Genomic DNA, 25,587 nt, shown 5'->3' on the forward strand with positions numbered 1-25,587 from the left:
ACTTACTTAACGCGTTCCCACGCCTTAATAACGCCGTGGCCACGATCTCATTCCATTCCCACTCTAAGTCGTGGCCACGACTTAAAAAGGTTGAAACAGTTGAATATTGTTTACTCTGTTTACTTTCTTGACTATCGCGTCAATAAACAGAATGGACGATTAAAGCATTGTACTTGCTTATTTTATATTTATTACATCTACAACAGTAGCGAACATTAACGTGTGTATAAACATTACTATGACAACCCGCATACATCTGTGTGTGCGTCGCTCTAACAGTTCCGTACTGAAACATAAAACCATCACACGTTCCATACATTAACACATGTTGTTAGCCATAGATTGTTTGTTTTGTAGCCTTGATGTAATATGCAGTCTCCCTCCTGTGTGTAACAAATGAACACACCATATTCAACTGTTTCCCCTAACAACATGTGTTAATGTATGGAACGTGTGATGGTTTTATGTTTCAGCTTCACACACTGGAAGTCAGTGCCTTATAATAAAAATATTCAGTGTGTTTTCAAAATTGGAGTTTATAGTTGGCTTGGTTTGGTCGGCAGTTCATGTTTTGCCATATTTAAAATTAAATATTTATACTTCCAATAGCGTTAACATACTACACAGGTCATGAACAAGATTTTTTTAATTTTTATTGTAAGTGGGCTAAAGCACTTAATGAAAAGTATTCTAACAGAAATGTAAATGCTGAAATTTGATTCTTTTAATAAACCATGTAACTTGGATAGATGCGATGCTGGTGTGACCACAGTGCACACATCTGATGTTGCTCACAGTGGTCCAAGGGACCGCTCAGGGAGTTTGTGTGTTTGCTCAGACACATGAAAAATTAGAGGGAACATTGGCTGGAAATGGCTTAGACTGCAAGTGGGCCAAACATGCACTACACTCATATAAGGTACACACACCTAGGATAGTGTATATAGTAATCTGCTGCAACCTGAAACTATTATGCAATTAAAAAGCCATAAATCAGTTCTATGCAGAAATGTCACCAAGTTCTCAGGGCCCGAGCTCATCTTGGATCTGAAATGCAGTGGAAACTTATGGCAGGTTGTGGCAGGTTATTATGTTTCAGCTTGTTTTGAAATGCAAGAATGAATGTATATGTTATCAAGTGAAATGATGTTGACCAGACAAAATATGACTGTCTGTCAACATACTGTCTGCAATAAAATAAAAGTCAAAGTACATTTACGAAACACTGCATTCTTTATTTGCATTTTCCATTCAGTCCTAACATTCAGTCTGACTAAAAGCTTCAACTTTTCAATATTACTGCTCACAGTTGATTGTAGAATATCGGGATGAATCTTAAATTCAGTGAGCTCTTTAGCATGACCTAATTTTTCACACATGTTCATTCATGAACAAATGTTCATAAGGCAGACTGTATGGCTAGGACCTGCACCAACTGGACTGAATAAAACACCAAAATCCAATGATTAAGAGCTGTGTCCCAATATTTTTGTCCTTACAGTGTATGTCTATACTGACTTCATGTATAACCCCAAATCAGAAAAAGTTGGGACAGTATGGAAAATGCAAATAAAATAAAAATGTAGTGTTCCTTACATTTACTTTGACTTTTATTTGATTGCAGACAGTTTGAACCCAAGATATTTCATGTTTTGTCTGCTCAGTTTCATTTATTAATAAACATCCATTTCTGCATTTCAGGCAGCACACATTCCAAAAAAAGTTGGGACGGGGGCAATTTAGGGCTAGTATTGAGGCGAAAAAACTAAATAATGATGTGATTCCAGACAGGTGATGTCAACAGGTGATTGTAATCATGGTTTGGTACAAAAACAGCATCCAGGAAAGGCTGAGTCTCTGATGAGCAAAGATGATCAGAGGATCTCCAGTTTGTCAACAAATGTGTGAGAAAATGATTGAAATGTTTAAAAACAGTGTATTTCAAAGAAAGATTGGAAGGGATTTGCATATTTCTCCCTCTACAGTGCATAATATCATTAAATGATTCAAGGATAAATGACTCAACAATAGCTGATATAACCACATGGGCAAGGAATTACTTTGGCAAACCTTTGTCAAGCACTAGATGAATCAGCATTTTTGGGAAAAATGGCCTGTCTGCAGTCCTGACCTGTCCCCAACAGAGAGTGTGTGGAGAATTTTGAAACGAAAAATGTGACACCGACGACCCTGTACTGTTGCACATCTTAAGACATGTTTGCAGGAAGAATGGGACAAAATAAAACCTGAAACACTAAATCACTTGGTATCCTCAGTGCCAAAACGTCTGTAAAGTGTGGTAAAAAGGAATGGCAACATTACAAAGTGGTAAATGCTTTACTGTCCCATTTTTTGGATTGTGTTGCAGGCCTGAAATGCAGGAATGGATGTTTATTAATAAAATAATAAAATGAAGTTGACCAGACAAAACATGAAATATCTCAGGTTCATCCTGTCTGCAATCAAATAAAAAAGTCAAAGTAAATGTAAGAAATGTTTTTTTTATTATTATTTGCATTTACCATACTGTCCCAACTTTTTCTGATTTGGGGTTGTACAATAAGAGGAATGGTTTGAGTGTCCAGATGTGGACAAAAGTTAGATCTTGGACTCAGAACATCTCTCTAATGCCACTACCTACATAACCATAACATGTGAAACCACAGATAACCTAACCCCCATTAAAAACCTGTGAGATGAGCAAAAAGGAGAGCCAACATGTGACCTTTAAATATGAAGCATAATAGAAGAAGACTCTCGGAGCTATTCTTTCAGCAAAGGGAAAAAAATCCTGTCTCAGATTCCCTGCCATGAGTTCTTCAGTGTCATTAAGCATTATAGAAGAAGACTCTGATCTATCTGCAAAGCAGAGAGATGCACAGGGAATCAATTGAAGAAATGCCAACAACTGTGTAACGCAGATTTAATAGAACAAGCTATAAGCATGGCTGGATTACCCAGTGGGGCCAGCGCCCAGGGGCCCTTGAGGTCAGGGGGCCCCGGGGGGCCCTGGCCCAAAACATTTTGCAATGCCTATCAACATTTATGATACAATATATTTTTATTTCCGAGGGCCCTCCATTTTAAGGATCCTCTGACTATTAGGGACTTTGACCCCAGGGCCTCTTGGGGCCCTAGCCATGCTTTTGGGCCCCTTATGAAAATGGATGAGGCGTTGTGGCACTGCTCTGACTTCGACTTCTGGCTATTAGGGGTCCTAGGAAAGAGGGGGGCATATTTTTAGAGGGCCCTGGTTATGAGAGCCCCTACCAGGGGGCCCTAGAGAAGAGCAGGGCATACCATTAGAGGGCCCTTGATCACGAGGGCCCCTGCTATGGGGCCTTTGACTTCCATAGAAGTCGTTTACCATGGCTCCTTGACTTTCTAGGGACCTACAAATTCAGGGCGATTCAGGCCCTTACTTAATGTTTCTGAATTTGTATTGTTTAAAAATTATTATGTTCAATTTCTCTTAAGCGCAGAGACACAAATTAATTTAGCAATTTTGCAATTATTTAAATTTAAGACAAGCAATTTGTCTGATGAATGCTATCTTTGACACCGATTAAATTGAGTGAATTTGGCCAAGGGTGTGATTTCACAAGCCATTTGACTAGTTTCATGTTTCCCCTTTAATAAACAACAGTAAAGAGACCAGTGGTCACTCTAGCTCTAAAGGAATGCATGAAAGGAAAAGTGCCTTTTCATACAACAGAACTGCAAGCTAATTTTACTGAGTAGCACAATTTTGGTTTGGTGACGGATGATGAAACAGCAAGTGGTTTTGTTGTAGTAGCTGTGGCTGCGTATGCGTGTAACCCTGATATTTTGTTTGAGGATTATTTATTGGAAAACATATTTTATTGAGCTTGTTATTCAATGACTATTCAATGACAGTTTGACATGACTTGACATGTTTCAAGGCAGTGTGAAGGGGTCTCGACAATAATTAAACTTGATTTAATATCATTAACACAGCATTAACATTTTTAATATACTCAAAACCTTCCCCCTGTCTCCCTCTTCATGCCTCTCTCTCTCTCTCTCACACACACACACACACACACACAAAACAGCATTTTTTGTAGTAGATAGTGGCTGCCCCTCCCCCACTCTCTCACTCAGTGGTGAAAAATTGTTACATTGCCCTAAATTCCCACGGGGGCTGAGCCAATCAGGTGTTGCGAGAACTTCCAAGTGAATATGCAAGATCTATATAAAACCCCCTGCCAGTATCAAAACTCCTCACATTCAGACAGTTCAGCTTGCGAACTTGCTCTGTGCTTTTACTGCAACTTTTACCTTGCTATTACCAGATCAGCAACCAACAGCCTTTTTAAGGCTCATTGCCCTTTATTCTGCATTATATTATTTTATAATATATATATAAATATTTTTATATTATATTATACTATACTATATTGCATATATTCTGTATAGTATATACATAGTCTTTTCAAAGGCTTATATATTATATTATATTATATTACATGATATAATATTATATTACTATATATAATATATTAAACTTTGAAAGGTTCACAGCCTTTTTCAAGCTAGCAACTAGCAACTCACAGCTTTTTTAAAAGCTTATTGTTATTTGCATATTACATTATTGATAATAGTAGAAGTGTAAGCTTTATAATATTAGTACATACATACAATACATTTACAATAACAACAATTTATAGCTAAATAGTTATAGGTCAGCCTTTTTTTATTACATATTGTATCTGGTTCTACAATTTTGTGATTGTATTTTTTTCCTGAACATACAACATGGAAACAACATAGTAAGTATTGGATAGGAATAGGAATTTGCAAGACAAGCTTCTATATTTGCATCTTAAGAAACACTTGCCATTAATAACATGGATCCCAAACAAAAAAGTGGTGCCTCAAAAAGAAAAGCAAAAAAGATTAAGGAAGCAAATCAGGCAGATTTCCTGAAAAGCGTTCCTTTGATCTCAAACTTCTTTGAGAAACCGCTGGATATGAGTGAGACAAGTATTGCTAATGTTAGCAGTGATCAGAGTTCTAGCAATGAAGATGTGATCACCACTGGCTTAGTGTCACCTGTCAGTGACTATGTACCTTTGCAGACCCAGTCAGGTGCAGAGCAGGAATGCCAGCCCTGCCAGGCTACCACAGACCAGCAGCAGAAAGACCATGAAAGGAAAGTTGCAGCTGTGTCAGACCCACAATCAGACCAGCCAGCTGCATCGTGTGAGTGTCGTTTTTCAAATGAGGAGGGCAAGGACCCCAACTCCTGGTGTGAAACGGTCAACGACCCTGCTTTATGGCCCAGTACCATTACCGACCAAGCCAAGTCGATTCTTGTTAGTAGAGGAGAAGCTGCATTTCAAAACAGAAGTGCTAAGTACCCAGCCTCAGTCAGGGATAGAGGCATTGGGGGTACCAGTAGGAGCTTTACAAATGCTCTACTCAGTTGCTCTCTACCCAACGGGCAAACTGTGACTAGGCAGTGGCTACTTTACTCTCCTTCAACTGGCTGTGTGTATTGTTTTGCTTGCAAACTGTTTTCCAGTAAGCACAATACTTTTGTTCATGGATTTTCTGACTGGAAACATTCAGAGCGGATTGGTGAGCATGAGGGGAGTGTGGAGCATAGGGCTTGCATGCTAGCATTATATAATCGCTCCAGAGGCACAGCAACAATTGATTCTGATATTGTCAAACAAATTGATGCAGAAAGACAATACTGGCGGGAAGTTTTGAAAAGAGTTGTTGCAGTCATCCAGTTTTTGGGGGAGAGTGGACTTGCTTTCAGGGGAGATGATGAGCTATTAGGATCAGCCCACAATGATAATTTTTTGGGCATCATAGAACTCTTAGCCAAATTTGACCCATTCCTAGCTGAGCACCTCCAAAGGTTTGGAGATAAGGGAAAAGGTTCTGTGTCCTACTTATCATCGACAGTGTGTGAAGAATTTATCCATTTGATGGGACAAAGAACAAAGCAGGCAATTGTTAATGAGATCAAAGAATCAAAATACTTCTCTGTTATAGTTGACTCCACTCCAGACCTTGCTCATGTGGACCAACTTACTTTTATTTTCAGGTTTGTTAATAATGACGGACATGTAGTTGAGCGTTTTCTAGCTTTTGAGCCTAATATTAACTCTTTGCCCAGGGGCCCAGACTATCCTTAATCCGTCCTTGGCTATAAGATTTAGTTTTTTCTCCCTTTCAGTAACTGTAGCCTACTTGTAATTAAGAATAGCTTTTTGTAATATTTTAAATATAATATTAAAAGAATAAACAATGAAGAACGATTTTTACAGTCCATTATGTTCATGTTTTACAGTGGTGGGAATGTTATTATAAGACAATTGTTTGCGACCGTTTCTGTGAGAGTGCGTGAGGGGAGTCTGATTGTGTCAGGGAGCAGCACAGCACTGTCAAATCATACTTGATCACTTTTATTCTTTATTACTGCATTTATTTTAGGGTTTCAATATTTGTGTACAAGACGGAAACCTGGAGATTTATTCCTGTCAGGTATATAACAGTTTACCCCGGCTTCTAGCAAACTACGTCCGCTATGGGTCCCCAGTGAACCGTGTCTATGAGACAATCCCCAACTGATAACCAGCGTTAATGTAACAGCTCATTTTTAACCTCTGTGTCTTGCAGCTTGCAAGGATGATTCCAAAAAATTCTGTTCACACTGGTCATAAATCAATGTGCTTCGGACAAACCTACACGGATTTATGGGAATATAGCAGTGCAAATATTATTAAATCATACGTTGAATTGTTTCCCAGATAATGTTTTCGCACAGGGAGTTAAACTGGGGAAATGTTCTGCACTGGCTCATAGCCGCGCTCCCGGATATAGCCTAATGCAGTATGAGTGTTTTATTAGCTATTCCTACCATTATCAGATCGTACTTTACTTACTTTACTTTAGATATTTCTGATCGCATTTTAAAATACTCTAGTAGGGTTAATAACAAAATGGAAGGCAAACCAGAAAAGCCTTAACAAGTAATTTTTATTAACTGTTGAATATTATTCAATTTTTCTCACATTTAAAACACGTTTAAATGATTTTCCATTATAAATGAAGACTCAAGGAAATCTGATATTTTGTACAAATTAACTGACATTGGCACTACTGAAAATCAAGTTTGCACATTTGTGAAATTGGCATACTAAGGGACTATGAAATACTTAAGTGTTTTAAGATTAAACTTTTCACTAAATCTGTTATGCTAATAATAACTTGAAAACGAAAAACATTGTTTTATTTCAGAAAAATGCAAAATAGAAGCATTTTCACTGGTGGTCTAACTGGTCGCTATTGACACCTGGATAAACATTGGTCTTTGGCCAAAGGTTCTTTCCAAATGTTTATTAATTAAACAAAAATGATTGTCTGTCTGTCTGTCTGTCTGTCTGTCTGTCTGTCTGTCTGTCTGTCTGTCTGTCTGTCTGTCTGTCTGTCTGGATAGATAGATAGATAGATAGATAGATAGATAGATAGATAGATAGATAGATAGATAGATAGATAGATATAGTAGGGGCTGCTCGTTCCGGGCGAAAGGGAAGAATTTTTTTTATCACAGCTGTGACTGTTCTGGAGTCTGTCTTGCCTCGGAATATCGTAGTCCAATCAGCGTTGAGTTGTGTTCCGTTTCAGTCTAACTGAAAATCGACCCGGATTGCCCTCATAGACTCTCATGTTAAGGCTCTTTTTTTCGAACTGCAGGCGCTGCAATACATTCTGAATGGGTTCCGGGAGGGCACGCACTTACGTCCCTGCGTCACACGTAACCTGGTGTTGCGATCTCGTCACCATGACTACCATTACCTCAGTTCGGAGCAACTCCATCGTAGTAATCAGGATAAATTAGCAACTTAAGAATTAGGGCCACCCAGACCAAATATAAACATCTACAAAGGGGGGAAAATCATATAAGTAACAAGTAAATTACAAGTAAGTAATGTAATTTTTAAATTGTGAATTGTGATTGCACTTATTGTATCTCCCCCATTGTTTAATTGTACTTCTTTATTCATTGCACATCAGCCCTGATGCCGATCTTTATTCTGGATCTGCTGCACCTAAAATAAAATGCTATCTGATGAGGACTGAATTAAATTTTTAGGGTGATATAAAAATTAAACAAAAATGATAATGATAATATAGATTCAAGATTCGATAAAATTATTGTTATTATTATTATTATTATTATTATTATTGTTGTTAATAATAATAATAATAATAATAATAATAATAATAATAATAATTACCATTAGCTTGATCCTGATCAGCGTTGCTGAACCTGTGTATTCATGACTAAATATTTTACATTTTCAGCATTTAGCATTCATTTCATTTCATTTCATCCAAAGCGACTTATATTATACAGGCTAAGCAATTAAGGGCCTTTCTCAAGGGCCCAACAGTGGCAGCCTGGCACTGGTAAGGTTCGAACCAGCAACCCTCTGCTTAGTAGTCCAGTACCTTAACTGCTAGGCTACAACTGCCCCAGTATGACAGTTCTGTTTAATATGGAAGGGTTTGTAGCTATTTACTAAACCACAGTCTACATTAAGCTGCCTATTTGACTTAGGTTGATTTAGGTTGTGCTTAATGGTTGAGAAAATTTAAACAGGCTGGTTTTTAAATTATTAAGCTGCCATGTTTGCAACATGGTAACGGTTTCAAACATAAAATAATGCATATAAAAAATGTAGGTTTTAAGTGTAATTTACCATTGAAAATAGATCTTCAAACAACAGTTAGACACAACAGCTGACAGTTTTAGATTTTTTGGTGAATCAAATTAAGATTTTGGTTCAGATTTTTAGGATGGAGTTAAAACGTGTTTCTGTAATGGAGAAAATGGCCACACTGCATTTCACCGCTGGAGGGAACCATTGTGCTAATATAATGTTAATGTTAACCCGCAGTGAGCATGCGTGTGGTTCAGAGACGTGAGGTTGTCATTAGTGGTCCCTTTTCATGCGGCTGATCAAATTATTTGGCTTAATTTAAAGAATACATTACATTATAATAAATTATATACACAAGCAAAAAACCTTAACATATTTTACTCATGAGCACAACAGAATATTTAGGTTTTATATAAAAATGTTACCATAAAACACGAATAAACAGTTTAAATCCAACTGACATTGCCACCCATGTTACATTTACTTCAACCAACTCTTAGTTGACAATGATGATGGAAACCGAATTAAGGTTTATTAACCAAACAGGCCATGTGATAGTATAGACTATTTTATTTTTATACTTGGTCATAAGTAAACATGATTTAGAGATGCAAAAATGATGCATTTAAACTATTAATGAATTTACACTCTCAGAAATGACGATTAAGAGCAGCAACGTTTCCATAATGTGTAAAATGAGTATGTTGAATAGGATTAGCAAAAAATTCACAAATGTTAAACACACATTGTGTTGTTTCAAAATCAAACTGCAGAAACAGTTAAGGCATGGGAAATTCATGAGCGTACTTAATAAATTGCAGCAACTCTCTGGAAACTCACTGTTACAATTAACTGGCTAACTCGTAACAATACGCACTGCTGTTTACTATAAAATAAATAATCCTCGTGTTATTGCTGTTAATTGTTTCATATGTTGTAAACTGTACGTAAAAATACAAAAGAAATGAGTTTGAAAGTATTAATCTAAGTTTAATCTAATATTAAGTTTTTGAAGTAGGCTAAGTGAAAGCTCAAACACGTTTTACCTATAGGCTATTTGTAACTTTAAATAAACTATACATTAAATATATAATTTTAGTGTGATTAAAGTGGTGATTACTGTGATTACTGTTTGTAATGTGAAATAATGTAACGGACTGATAAATGACATTAAACTTCATTTAAATTTCGAGTTCGATCAAGTAGCCTATTGTGCTTTTATTATTATTAAGTCTCAAAAATCATGACCAACCAACCAACAAACAAAAACTGATAAACAAACAAAAAAGCTGACAAACTTATGCTGTTTTGTCTGCTTGTGCAGTTTACATATTCCATTGCTCTCGTTTAAAGGCAACAATTAGAAATTCACATGCATCCTGCGAAGTCTGCTTAGACTAGGGCTAATTCTGCAGAGCTGTAAAGGCTCTGGTTTGCTTCAGCAGATTGTTTTTGGTAAACAAGTGCACGATCAATCACTGCTCAGTCACAGGAACAAGCGCCTCATTGGGACTGTTAGCGCTCGATTTTAAGCATGCGCAAATCCCACAAGTTAAACTTGGAGTGCGCAAGATTTACGTATTAGTGGGATCACTGCCAAGATAGACTGGGAGCAGAAACAGTAACGGTTTGTTATCCTGACCTTTTCGCGTTTCCATTAGTCCTGGTCTTATTTAGCATGGAGAAGCGGCAGCACTCACTACTCACTGTATTTGATTTAACCCTGTGTACATTGAGCAAAAGAGAAATTAGCCATCCACAAAAGGGTTCCTTTACACACATGGCACAACTTCAGCCTGTGCCGCCGCGTTTGTGTAAACACAGAGATTTTTAACTGCTAGAAAGAGAGACACCATGGACTTTCCATTAAAGGAAGTGCCTTTGTTGTTAACACGCGGGTCGATTGAGGCAACTATGAGTTTGTCTATCGTGTCGTCTTGTCACTGTATGTATGTCTCTAAAAACAACGTGGTCTTTGTACGGAAAGTTGATGTATAGAAAATTCATTTTGACATATGGGTTAAACGTTTCAGCACTTTTTTTTAGCTTAATTAGATACAACAATGTGCATATTGTTGAATATTAGAATAGTCTTACTTTGCTTAAAATGACAGTTTTGTGCAGGATAATTTTACGCACGTTAAAAGCAAGTCACAGTTTTAAAGATCTAATAACATAATATATGCGTAGAGTTTCCATTACGTTGTGAGAAGAGTCTATCATCTCTCTGGATAGTCATTACCGGGCCAGTGGGACACAGCAATTCCACTTTGGTTTGGAGATCATAATATTTCATTTTTATGTATCTGAATGATGAACCCTTTCAGTGTTTACAGGCAGCTGGAGCTTCACTTTCGTGCACCCACCACTACTGAGAGCAACCGGTCAGTATAGAGGGCTGGAAATATCCAAAATAATAAAAACTACAGACTCGGAAGACTGGCCCACGTAGGACGTTGTTACCATAAAATGTAAACCAGGAGCGATGGACTTCATAAAACTCCAATACGCTGATGTATACTAAATAGTTGGCTCTAGGGTGGGCCGGTTGACCCACACTCTGTTTAGGCCTGTAAAAACTAATTCCTGTTATTAACATAAGTGTGTTGTTCAGTAATTTGAATCCAAATTCTAAGTTTATAGCGAATATAAAACATGATAGTGTAGGTTTCCTAACTTACAACATTTTATACGCGTAAGCAAAACGTTAAACGACCTTTTAAAAAAAAAAAAAAAAAAAAAAAGAGAAACACTAGAAATGAAATGACATTTGTAGGAGTTAACAAATGCAAGTTACTGTTAATATTAGGGTTATGTGAATATTATTGATCTTTGAGATATTATTGTATTGTAAAAATATTATCACACTCATGATGTAGTCTATTAACTACAGTGGGTCAGTGTCAAGCTACAATAAGTTTTAAAATCTTAATTAATACCGCAAATATAATATTGCCTTATTCGACTGGGTGACATGCCATTAATTGCTATGTGCCATCACAGCTATTTGTTGACGCATTTGTTAATAAATAGCACACACGCTATTATTTTAACCAGAAACCTATAACAGTAATTACGTCACAAAAAAAAAAAAAATGCAATGTAGTTATTTAAATGTACATTTTAACACACTGGCCGTATTTAGGAAAAAAAAAATGAAAAACTTTTTTTTTTATAAATAGAAATATTAACGTGCATCAACTTTCTGGCAGTTTCATCATCTGTCTCGCGTGTGTGTGACTAAGAATAATCTAGTATCTATCCTGCCACTCCATGCTCTTTGCCCAGCGGTTCTTATTCACATCGCTGGACTCTGCACAGCTGTAACAACGTGCGTGCGTCTCTCTAACAGAAGCGCTTCTTTCACATCCTTTTCCATGGATTGTTTTGACTGTTCGATCGTGGGCAAACACTATATTTCATCTCTAAATTTAAACCGGAAAAGTGTCATTCTAAAACATGGTGATAAGAGGTAGTCAGGGTCATAGACCCTTTTGGCATAATAATTCAGTCGTAATAAAGAGGAAGACACAAACAAGAGTGACGCAAATATTTCATGATAAACTGATAAATTGCTTACACAAATACATACTAAAACATAACACTTATTTTTGCGCAGTTCATGTTTTTTTTAATAAATCAAGTTCTACACTTGATTTAAACGAACGAGCATGAAAACACTATTTAACATAATTACTGAACATTAATAATATGCTAAATTAGTTTTAGTCCAAACAAGTATTTTAATAGAATGGACAAATATGTTCCTGTACATAATAATAATAAAAAAAAGTAAATAATAAAATACAAATGCTATTAGTGACGTTGTTACATTTCCATTTTTTCTTCACTTTCATAGTTCTATTTGTAGCGCAGTAATAATAGGAGAGTGATGGTTTGCACTTGTACATATGGATAAAGTATCGCTTCTAAAGTTAATTGTGTTTTCGTTTTAGTAGAGAATAGATTTCCTTTGTTTATTATAAGCATAGAGACGGATTTGCGTCACCGTGCGACTTGCAGGTTGAGATAAAGTTGCACAAATATTGAAAAAAGGAAGTGCTAACAGTCATTATAAAGTTCCCCCTCCCTGCTCCGAAGGAAATATGGACCTCCGCCGTATCCTAAAATACTGACAGCTTCTATTTTGGGGATAAATCTAGCAGGATTATCCGGTCATTTAGGCTTGAATCAGAGCCCATCAAAAACAGGATGACCTGCATCGAGAAACTCCTGTTTCCTAATCCTAGTGTGCCAACAAGTAGCCGAATGCTCAAAAATACCGCAGTAATACATTTATGAACATATAATTGACACATAGTGAATTTTGTGTGTAATTTTTATGAATTAGACACATTTATTTATTAATATAACATAATATATTATAAATAATTTTGAAAAATACGTGAGTGAAACAAAGTTTATGTGTAAGTCAGCATAAGCAAAAAAATAACAAATATACAAAAATACTGTATACTGTATACAAAATACTGTATTACAAGATTTATACAAGATTTGCTATATTACGAATGTAAATAGAATTCATTAACGACGAACATTCGATGACGATTCTATTTAACAAAACAAACAAATAAATGAGTACATAAATACATATATTCATTCAAAAAATAACAATAATTTGCTTTAGGTTATAGGCAATATCGTGCCATTAAAATAAATTGCCTTTATTGTCATTGCACAGTGTACAACGAAATTTTTAAGCGTCTCATTGAGCATACATGTATGTACACACACATGTATTTTCAAACATATACACATATATTGGAATGTGCTGTTTGGTAGCCTGTGAGTAAGCAACAAAAATGCGATTAAAAATACAACAATACACGGTTTTACATTAGAAATGTAATTTCACGTTATTTCAGATGAATGGCTAAGATACAAAAGTAATTCTGAGTATTTAATCTTTCATTCTGGAACCCTTCAGAAAGCCTAAACGTAGATTGGCTAAGGCTGAGCCAATCAGCAGCTCAGGAGTAACTTCTGCGTAGAACTACTTGGATCACATTCTGGAATTGCATACTTGAGGAGAACATTTCTGGCTTGAAGTGAAAGCAAGGAACGTCAGTTGATAAAGCGTGTATACCTATTACTTACTTCATGTCGTGATTCCCTTTACATAGATAAAAGAGGCGACCTAACAAAGGAGGATGTACACAGCTGGAGTGAATCCCCTTTACGCGTCCAATTTTAGCCTTTGGTCCGCCTATTGTTCTGCTGGTTTTGCGATGGAGACTGTGAAGAAGCCTTCGTTTTGCATTGCTGACATTCTGCATGTTGGAGACGCTGAAAACGTGGCTGGGTCATCATCGCTTATGGCGCATATGGGAGCCCGGGCTCAAGTTCATTCCTCGGCATCTCCACTTCGCCCATCTCCGTTAGTGCCGGACTCTTCCATTTTCGGTGCGCGGGTGAACGCAGCGTCTGTCTACCACAGACATGGAATACACTTGACCTCTGTGGGCAGAACTACACTGTTTTCTCAATCATCACCCCCAACTTGTAGCAAAGACCTCAAGTTTGGTATTGATCGGATATTGTCTACAGAATTCGAAACAAAGTCAAAAGAATCGTCTTCATTAAGAGGTAAACAATGAGTATTATTAATAATAAGAATTTAATAACAATACAAATGCACACTAAAAGACTATATAATACACGAAAAGACGTGTACAGATTTTAACAGATATACACGTATAGTGTGTTCCAATAGTTGTTAAGCTTAAAGAGTACAAAATACAAGGCTTTGGTGGATGGATATTGTAGACTGTAGAATAGGGTAATATGCAAAGCCAAATTAATCCAAATTATTCCCAATTTTAAATATAATACAATTAGCAGGCAATGTGAACTTTTTCCTTCAAGTACTGTAGAAAACATATACACAGTTTGTATTATTAAAAAAATAACTGCAATACTGGTGTGTTTCCTGTAACAGATCTCACGTCTATTGTTAGTTCAAATCGACAGTCAGCCGTCCACGTCTCTGTGCAGCCGAGCGCAAGTCAGTACTTCTCCATAGAACCGGGGATGAGCGACGCGTCGTCCATGATAAGCTCCATAGGCAATGCCTCCTCCAGGCAATCAGGCCAACATCAGTATCAGGACACTTTTCCAGGTAGTGTGGCATTCCCCTCTCAACCCTCCCCATAAAGGCATTTTATTCAGAGCCATGGCTTTGCAATGCTAAAGAGTTATTATATACGGCTGACTTAGATGTATCATATAAACTGTTACGATATGACATACGCAGTTACGAGTCTTGTAATCCTACATGAATACAGGCTATTGAAATTAATATTATGCAAATAATTCTGTTCTTGTTTATTAAGTGCTTGACAACTGACTGATGCTAACAACGCCACCCTAAATATTTGTGTTTGACCCTAACAGGGCCATATGCGGTGCTCACCAAAGACACAATGCCACAGACGTACAAGAGAAAAAGATCCTGGTCAAGAGCCGTGTTCTCCAATCTACAGAGAAAGGGGCTTGAAAAACGTTTTGAAATACAGAAATACGTCACAAAACCCGACAGGAAACAGCTTGCTGCGATGCTTGGCCTTACAGATGCTCAGGTATGCCGGTGTATCAATGGCTTTCTGTTACTGTAATTATGCACAAAATAAAACAACATTGATTTACCAGGACAGATACTAAATGTCAGGTGGTTAAAATACACACATAATGCGTCAATAAAAAGAAGAACGTTTTCATGAAGTTGAGAAACAGGGAAATGGGGAAACGAAAGTCGATTATAACAAATAATTGCACATCTTAAAAGGTCATAACAGCGTCTTGTAAAACCTCGCTTCTTACACATAATCGTTTAAATAGTGAGTTAAAATCAGGTCAGTAGGTAAAATAGACTCGTGGAGTTTGAGAATAGCTCTTTAAATTTTATATGCAAGTGCTAAAAATTATATTCTTGTTGTAGAGCGTAACACTTCTTTATTTGTTCTAAGGCTGCAAAGATAACGGTGGTATTTTCATAACATTTAATGAAAATTGCATAAATAGTTTTAGTACATTCAAAACTTTATTTGTTAGATGACTGATAATTTGAAAAAGGAGAAGCAGTTAGGAATAGAATAGGTCATATATGTTTCATGATTATTGTCCTTATGGCTAACTTTCTGTTCTGTCTTGCATGTACAGACTAAAAATGTCATACATAATTTTAATTTATTTTACTGTTCTATTTACTGCATGTGGCATTATAAGACAATTTTAATTGCAACACCTGAAAACACATGTTCACAGAATAAACACTGTAAACACTGTGTTTTTGAAGCTTATTAAAAATGCGTTTTGATTTGTTTACAACGACGAATTAGTCTTTGCCAATTTTACCTAAAATTGTATGGGACATATGGGATGTGTGGGACAGTCGACAATCGCCGCATGACTGAAATTAGTTTATTGTTATACCAATAAAAAAAACCCAAAACAATTTATAGTAGGTCAGTGCAGAATTAGTTAGAATTAGGGGTCACCTAAATGAACCCTAACCAGTTTGTAAGACTAATAGACCCAGTATCTTTTTTAAGACTTATTTGCACGTGTTGATACCACATGTAACAGTTCACTTTTAAGCCATTTGGAGTCGTGCTAAGCCAGGTCTTTATCTTTAGGTAAAAGTATGGTTCCAGAACCGACGTATGAAATGGAGACATTCCAAGGAGGCCCAAGCCCAGAAGGACAAAGAGAAGGGGCAGCCAGAGAAGAGCGAAAGCGAGCAGAAAGCGCGAGATGAGTCCGAGTGCGAGAGCGAGCAGAGCGAGTCCGACTTCGATGATGAAGCGGAACCCAAAAAAGAAGCAGACATTTCTGAACCGAACAAAGCCAGTGTGATCATGCCCGGACCCCCTCCTACAGCCACCGAGATCCTCACACCATCAACAAACACCGACACAGAGACAAACTCATCCTCGCAAATGTTGTTTTGAACTTCACGCTGGAAAATCAGCACTCATAAACTTACATGACCACTAAGATCAAAACTTGAGAAGAGTCTTAAAACGAGGGAGTGCCGTGCGGACAGGTTTGCTTGAGTCGAGCCCTGGCATCTGGCTCCTGTAAAGTAGCTGTATTCAGCGATTCAACTGACTAGTTCTTTTTGAAATAAAAACGTGTTCTTTATTGTGGATCTTCACCTAAGCAACTTCATGTTTACCTGTGGACCTTCATCTTCGGGAAATTAAAGCCATGTAAATCTTATTAAAGTTAATGAATCTGATTATATTGTATTATATTTTGGTATTTGCACTGAAAATGTAAATAAAAGTGTTACGTCTATTGCTATTCTGTAATTTGGGAAATATTTAACGTCCAGACAAATGCCAATATAAATAATAGTAATAATGGTAATAACAGTTTTATTCAGATTTGTTATGATCATGATTAATTGTTCATACACCAAAATCTCTTAAAGCTTGAAGCTCTTTGTGGAATGCATTAGGCTACAAAACAGTTCTTCTTTCTCAGGCACCTTTTGGGTTTACACATTAATTATCATTCACCCTATCATTTTCAGCCAACATATTTCCTTTCAATTTACTATGACTAACCATTTTGTGACCAGTCCTCACATTTCCTTTTTTTTGTAAAACACCAAACCAATCTGTAGTGCTTCACAGCTACCTAAACGTATGGGTGCATAAAAGCCATGCATACCAACTAATTTACACAAAAATGTAAATGTATACATCTGCAAATATTAAGAGTCCAATTAGACACAAGCAAATCTAGCAAACCGACAATACCATAGACACATGCCGAGCACTTTGTTATGTACACCTATTTTGTATGTAGATTAAATGATAATTTTTTTAATTACAGTCACCATACTGTAACTGAAATAAAAAGTAATAAACTTTGTGGGTATACAAGTATTGTCAGGAGCTCCGCTGTTGCTCTGCACATGTTGTCACCCCCTGTGTCCCATTATTAATGTAAATGTACCCCCCACTGACCAGATGATGTTTGGGTTGTGGACGCTTTTCAGCACAACAATAACGTCATGGAAATGTGTGTTTTAGTTGCAGTAGTGTTGCTGGGATTTTTAATACGTTTTTAAACTTAGTGGTTGCTATAGGAACACACCCTGTTATGTTCAAGGTGTACAGTTCAAGTGTAGAGCTATTTAGTTTAGTCATGTATAATGTGTGTTGGATTTTTCTGTAGTTTATATTCAGTGGACACTTTCTGCTCACATGGTTGTATTTATATTTTTGGTTCATTCAGCATTGGCAATGAAGTGCTTAAAAATGTCCAACAACACTGCACCTAATACGCTTACACCAGTACAACACACACTACCATGTTATTACCATGTTAACATCAGTGCAGTGCTGAGAATGGTTCACCACTCAAATGTGGTCAGTGGGGGACCTATGGGGGTCCCTTTTGATTGATAAATGGGGAACAGGGGATGACAAAGTGTACAGAGAAACAGATGGACTAAGTCAGTAATTGTATACCCACAACGTTTTTTTGTATGGTAAGTGTAGACTATAAAATTACCAATAAATGTACATACTACATAGATAGTATGTAATAAAGTGTTTGGTGAATGTAAAAACTAAATGAAATTTAAAATATATCCATAGTGATTTTTTCAGACTATTAAAATAGCCACTTTAAGTAGCCTAAGCTATTTAAAAATACTGTGCAACAATAAACAGGGACAAGCTAGGATTTACAGTCTGTATACATTTACTGTCTCCAGATATCAGCAACAGAAATGAATTTAAGCTCAGATCTGCAAATGAAAACAGATTCCATTTATGGACTCTGATAAACTCTGCCATAACAGACAACACACTTGTTTTATATTCTTATTTTATATACAACAAATGGTTTTAGGATTGCAACACAGTAACACATGCATCTTTGCAGATTTGAAAGAAATAAACAAGGGCTGGGTATTAAGTGAAATAACAGTCTGATGTACAGAACAAGGGGGAGCGTATGTTAATTAATAAAATAATGCTATATTTCTTTTAAATGATTGCTCAGCATGTTTTTACGTACAGGGTACTTTATTTTTAATGTTATACAAATGAATATCACTGTTAAAGGGAAGCTATTTAGCATTTAACATAAACACTTTTACACCAGTCATGAAAGCAGTTTCACACTCAAATAGTGTATACCACTCAAACACATTTCAACAAATTACCTTGGATTAGCCTCACTTGATTATGCTAGCTATTCAGCTAATAACCTGCTAAAACCAGTGCTGTTGTCAAGTCTAGCCTTCAGATGCACATATCAACTTACATATCAACTTACGTATCAAGAGGAAAAAATAACTCTTAATATAATTCATAAAATAAATATGGACCTATTTATATTACATTAATGTAATTGTTGGCAAAAATTGTCAGACACTACCGTGTTATATACATATATATATATATATATATATATATACAGTGTATCACAAAAGTGAGTACACCCCTCACATTTCTGCAGATATTTAAGTATATCTTTTCATGGGACAACACTGACAAAATGACACTTTGACACAATGAAAAGTAGTCTGTGTGCAGCTTATATAACAGTGTAAATTTATTCTTCCCTCAAAATAACTCAATATACAGCCATTAATGTCTAAACCACCGGCAACAAAAGTGAGTACACCCCTAAGAGACTACACCCCTAAATGTCCAAATTGAGCACTGCTTGTAATTTTCCCTTCAAAATGTCATGTGATTTGTTAGTGTTACTAGGTCTCAGGTGTGCATAGGAAGCAGGTGTGTTCAATTTAGTAGTACAGCTCTCACACTCTCTCATACTGGTCACTGAAAGTTCCAACATGGCACCTCATGGCAAAGAACTCTCTGAGGATCTTAAAAGATGAATTGTTGCGCTACATGAAGATGGCCAAGGCTACAAGAAGATTGCCAACACCCTGAAACTGAGCTGCAGCACAGTGGCCAAGATCATCCAGCGTTTTAAAAGAGCAGGGTCCACTCAGAACAGACCTCGCGTTGGTCGTCCAAAGAAGCTGAGTGCACGTGCTCAGCGTCACATCCAACTGCTGTCTTTGAAAGATAGGCGCAGGAGTGCTGTCAGCATTGCTGCAGAGATTGAAAAGGTGGGGGGTCAGCCTGTCAGTGCTCAGACCATACGCCGCACACTACATCAAATTGGTCTGCATGGCTGTCACCCCAGAAGGAAGCCTCTTCTGAAGTCTCTACACAAGAAAGCCCGCAAACAGTTTGCTGAAGACATGTCAACAAAGGACATGGATTACTGGAACCATGTCCTATGGTCTGATGAGACCAAGATTAATTTGTTTGGTTCAGATGGTCTCAAGCATGTGTGGCGGCAATCAGGTGAGGAGTACAAAGATAAGTGTGTCATGCCTACAGTCAAGCATGGTGGTGGGAATGCCATGGTCTGGGGCTGCATGAGTGCAGCAGGTGTTGGGGAGTTACATTTCATTGAGGGACACATTAACTCCAATATGTACTGTGAAATACTGAAGCAGAGCATGATCCCCTCCCTCCGGAAACTGGGTCGCAGGGCAGTGTTCCAGCATGATAATGACCCCAAACACACCTCTAAGACGACCACTGCTTTATTGAAGAGGCTGAGGGTAAAGGTGATGGACTGGCCAAGCATGTCTCCAGACCTAAACCCAATACAACATCTTTGGGGCATCCTGAAGCGGAAGGTGGAGGAGCGCAAAGTCTCGAATATCCGCCAGCTCCGTGATGTCATCATGGAGGAGTGGAAAAGCATTCCAGTGGCAACCTGTGAAGCTCTGGTAAACTCCATGCCCAGGAGAGTTAAGGCAGTTCTGGGAAATAATGGTGGCCACACAAAATATTGACACTTTAGGAACTTTCACTAAGGGGTGTACTCACTTTTGTTGCCGGTGGTTTAGACATTAATGGCTGTATATTGAGTTATTTTGAGGGAAGAATAAATTTACACTGTTATATAAGCTGCACACAGACTACTTTTCATTGTGTCAAAGTGTCATTTTGTCAGTGTTGTCCCATGAAAAGATATACTTAAATATCTGCAGAAATGTGAGGGGTGTACTCACTTTTGTGATACACTGTATATATATATATATATATATATATATATATATATATATATATATATATATACATACACACACACTAATTAGCCATAACATTAAAACCACCTCCTTGTTTCTACACTCACTGTTCATTTTATCAGCTCCACTTACCATATAGAAGCACTTTGCAGTTCTACAATTACTGACTGTAGTCCATCTGTTTCTCTACATACTTTTTTTTTTTAGCTTACACCCTGTTCTTCAATGGTCAGGACCCCCACAGGACCACCACAAAGCAGGTATAATAGCTGGGTGTTGGATCATTCTCAGCACTGCAGTGACAATGACATGGTGGTGGTGTGTTAGTGTGTGTTGTGCTGGTATGAGTGGATCAGACACAGCAGCGTTGCTGGAGTTTTTAAATACTGTGTCCACTCACTGTCCACTCTATTAGACACTCCTACCTAGTTGGTCCACCTTGTAGACGTAAAGTCAGAGACGATCGCTCATCTATTGCTGCTGTTTGAGTTTGTCATCATCTAGACCTTCATCAGTGGTCACAGCACGCTGCCCACGAGGCGCTGTTGGATGTTTTTGGTTGGTGGACTATTCTTAGTCCAGCAGTGACAGTGAGGTGTTTAAAAACTCCAGCAGCGCTGCTGTGTCTTATCCGCTCATACCAGCACAACACACACTAATACACCACCACCATGTCAGTGTCACTGCAGTGCTGAGAATGATCTCCCACCCAAATAATACCTACTATGTGGTGGTCCTGGGACCATTGAAGAACAGCATAAAAGGGGGCTAACAAAGCATGCAGAGAAACAAATGGACTACAGTCAGTAATTGTAGAACTACAAAGTGCTCTATATGGTAAGTGGAGCTGATAAAATGGACAATGAGTGTAGAAACAAGGAGATGGTTTTAATGTTATGGCTGATCAGTGTCTATTTGATGTTGAAATGATAAACTTAGTGCAAGCTACTTTATCCTCCATTGTGTCACTGAATTATAAAATGTAACATAACATTTTTGAAAGTTAACATTTTTTTGGGTTTATATTTTACTGGAGCTTTACTGTCAGATCACTGTTAGCTAAAGAGTTAGCAAAGGTTACCTTATAGTAGTAGGCTTGTTTGCCCCACATACAGCCACCTGGAATAAAAGCCGATTTACCCTGGTCAGGGTCACAGTGGGTCCAGAGTAAATACCAATTGCACTAAACTCAAGTTCATGGTGGGGCATCACTCATTCACTCACTCACTCATGCCTATTGACAATTTAGCAAAGCCAGTTCACCTTCTGGCATATTTCTGTGATGTGTGTGATGGTGAGACTATGTACAGGTAACTCCATACTCCATACAGGTTCTAATAGGGTCATGCAAAAATATTAATTCATAAAACAGTTCAATATTCTAATACATTTGCAAATTCAACAGAGTTTCAGCATTTTTATACATAAACCCAGCTAAAATACATACTATAACTTTTTACACATCCAATAACTAAATAAGTACATTGTTTTAATGCATTTTCTCCCCATTTTCCTCCCGATTTAGCGTACTCAATTTTGTCTTCCGCTGCTGAGAGATACCAGATTGCATCTGAGGAGAGCACGTCACTGTACACTCTTCCGACACGTGCACAGCCCTCCTCTTCTCGCCCCTGCATTCTGCACAGGTGTCTCTTCCGCCAATCAGGGTATGAAGACCCACACACACATAGTCCGGCCCTCACCCTGCAAATAAGGTGGCCAATTAGTATCTGCTGCAGGCACTGCCAATTATGCCCACCAGATGGTGCCCAGCCGACCGGTGGCAACACCAAATTTCGAACCGAGGAGTTCAGAAACTCGGTGCCGCTGCGCCACCTGGGTGCCATAAATAAGTAAATTTAATAAATTAAAAAAAAAAAACTTTAATTAAATGAAAACGCCACACATAAAAAAAAAATTTGGCCTAAAAAAAATCTTTATGACAAAATTGTTGCAACTCATAAATCAGGACAAGGATATTAACATCTAAGGCTTTGTGTGGGAACACAGTGGCCTCAGTAATTTTGGAATGGACTAAGAATGACCTGAGTCAGAAAGGTAAGAACCCGTCACTCCATAAGAGCTCCAAATTCCTGTGGAGAACATGTTAGACAAATAACCAGCTCTGTAGTATTTTATAAATCAGGACTTTATGACACGACAGCAGCCACTTTTGAGTAAAAGGCATATGGTAGCCTTCTTGGAATTTGCTTGGCAATAAAAAAAATTCTGCGGTGCTTCTTAGCGACAGAGACATGGATACAAGTAAGAACTGAGGGACAAATAAATGCAACCATATACAAAAACAGCCTTGAAGAAAACCTTTTCCTCTGTGCACACAAACTCTGTGCTGTCTTTGAGGTAAGACTCTAAATGCCCTTGAGTGGCCCAGACAAAGCCCAGACTTAAATCCCCATTGAATATTAGTGGAGAGACCTGAAAATAACAGTTCATATTTGGACCTGATCTGATTTTGCTGGAAAGTATCCATTAAATTGGATAAACTGCCTAAATGTTGTACATATGTATAGCCCTCAAAAGGGCTTCTACAAATGATTGAATAAATGTCAGCATTTTTTTAGTATTTATTTTTGTTATGGGTGATTAAGTGTAAATTGCTGGCAACTATATCCATTCAAATCTACAACACAATAAATGTGTAAAAAGTCTATGGGTCCAAATTATTTCTAAGCCCACTAAATATTTTCAACCCTGTTATAACAGAGAAAAAGATAGAGGGTATTTGGAGTTGAAAAAGTCATACCACACTATGCAGAAAAATATTATGCAATGTTAAGTTAGACTTTTCAAAAGTTTTTTGTACATGGCACATGGGATCAAACATAACTGGTCAACCCTGTTATTAAACTGTGTAAAATAAATTAACAAACTATACATAAAATATTCAAGTCTTGCTATGCAGTCCACCACATGACTAGTAATTGTTGAATAAGTTCACTGTCAACCCTGTTATTGTCAATATAATCAACTTTAAACTGTTATGCCATGCAATATTGTCAATATAAAACCAAAGAAAAATAAGAGTTGATGCTATTGCAAAAAAATGATAATTTAACACAGTGGCTATTACCACGGGTGTTATTGAAGAGTTATATATAGCATACAGAGGTCTGTGTGAAAGGTTATCACTTTTAAACTGTTAAAATCCTAAATAAAATAACTAACTTCATAACTAAGAGAAAACGAGAAAGCAGAGAGTGAAATGCAGAACATAAAAAGCAGCCCCTTAAAGCCACATAAAGCCAGCTGCAGCCCAGCATAGTCCAAAAATATCTTACTTTTGTTGGTTAGAACATGTAGAAACTTTTTAATATGGTTCAAAATAGTAGAATTCCATTGCCGTTTAAAGCAGTGTAAACTAAGTAAACCAACCTCTTCATGGTCAGAAAGACCACCAATGTTGACCATTTACACAATTTTAACTGATTGTTAAATTTGTCTCTTATTTGGGGTTGTGACCAGATTTTTTTTGCTCAGAAAAATCTCAATCCTTACCAATACCCTTTTATAGGTTATATATTAAATCTATACAAACAAATGAATCATAATAATGCTATTATATAGACATACTGTATTTTTATTGTCTAAAAATATATTAACTGTCAGTAAATTTTTATGACTGAAAGCTTCAGAGAGAATGATATAAAGGAATTTAACTGAAACTAGTGGTTACTGATTTTATCCAGCTCTTCTTAACTATATACCTTTATATAGTAACTATTATATTTAGTATGCATGCAGGTTTTTGCCATTACAATGTCAATTAAAATAAAAAATGCTATAAATTAGAATTAATGTTACAAAAGTTAAAATTTGTCAGTTGGATAGTGTTGCCATGCAATAGCAATCTAAATTTCATAAGTTTTTCCATATGTTTAGGCTTTTTGATAGTTACTTCATCCCATGGTTAATTTAAACAGATTATCTTTCATTCAAGAGGTGCAATGGTTCTTGTGAACATAAAATAAGATACGTGATGCATGATCAGTCAGCTAATGAATCTGTCTACCTCATCTCCAGGGTTATTAAACATACTAAGAACAATTATAATATAAATAATAATAAATCAAAATAGTTAAAGTACAACAGTGTGCTCATTTTAACAAATAATGTTTAATACTTTGTGTGTCATGCAAGTTCTCAAGCTGAGCATAAACAGAGAGGCCCATGGTTAGTGAACCTTCCCTAAACTGAAGTCTGTGCACTACATTATGAAATTTTTCCTTATCATAGATGTCCCATCACATTACAGCTTTATACGACATTTACTGTAATCTATATAATGGCATTTTCAAATTTCAGTAATTTTCACTGACATGACATTTCCTTAAAGCCCAACTGCTTTGCTTTAGTTTTTGTATTTGATATCAAATACACAATGTTTCCACTAAAACAGAAAAAGCTAATAGGCTAACCATGTGTGTAAAACAAAGTCATAAAGTCATGCACATGTGGGCCAGGTATGAGCACTTTTCCATTCACCTCACTAAATTGCTATGAGCATCTAAGGAATAGCACAAAGCAGAGTGATGGAGAACATCTCTATAAAGGAGAGCTCTGTTTGGGGAATGGTTTCTTTTGTGAATGACTTCACCAAAGATCACCAGAAGCACTCAGTACCATGGGGTCTACTTTCTTCTCCACCGGAAAGCGGGATGACCTCTTGAGATCAACGGTTTTTCCGCTTAAGGGCACATATTGAATTCCAATTCAGCGTTTACATTCTCTACCTCCTCCCTACCTGCTCACTTTGCAAAA

At 37.0% G+C, this 25,587-nt stretch overlaps 1 protein-coding gene across 2 annotated transcripts; it reads left to right on the forward strand.

The window, feature by feature from the left end:
• The first annotated feature begins 13,832 nt into the window (after window positions 1-13,832).
• Window positions 13,833-17,026, forward strand: hlx1 (H2.0-like homeo box 1 (Drosophila)). Of its 2 annotated transcripts, XM_063001183.1 has the most exons (4): window positions 13,833-14,312; window positions 14,665-14,844; window positions 15,120-15,304; window positions 16,361-17,026. In XM_063001183.1, the coding sequence occupies exons 1-4, from the start codon at window positions 13,877-13,879 to the stop codon at window positions 16,673-16,675; spliced, it is 1,116 nt and encodes a 371-aa protein (XP_062857253.1). In that variant the 5' UTR covers window positions 13,833-13,876; the 3' UTR covers window positions 16,676-17,026. The 2 variants fall into 2 exon arrangements, with proteins under 2 accessions (XP_062857253.1, XP_062857254.1); XM_063001184.1 differs by lacking the exon at window positions 14,665-14,844.
• The last annotated feature ends 8,561 nt before the right edge of the window (window positions 17,027-25,587 follow it).

This window comes from Trichomycterus rosablanca, chromosome 9 (genome assembly GCF_030014385.1).
Source record: "Trichomycterus rosablanca isolate fTriRos1 chromosome 9, fTriRos1.hap1, whole genome shotgun sequence".
Lineage (NCBI taxonomy): Eukaryota > Metazoa > Chordata > Actinopteri > Siluriformes > Trichomycteridae > Trichomycterus > Trichomycterus rosablanca.

Bases quoted from the DNA above. Each gene is read 5' to 3' on its own strand.
- hlx1 (XM_063001183.1), top strand. From the start codon at position 13,877: ATGTACACAGCTGGAGTGAATCCCCTTTACGCGTCCAATTTTAGCCTT. The intron at 14,313-14,664 runs GTAAACAATGAG...TTCCTGTAACAG, and splicing joins AGAATCGTCTTCATTAAGAG to ATCTCACGTCTATTGTTAGT. The intron at 15,305-16,360 runs GTATGCCGGTGT...CTTTATCTTTAG, and splicing joins TTGGCCTTACAGATGCTCAG to GTAAAAGTATGGTTCCAGAA.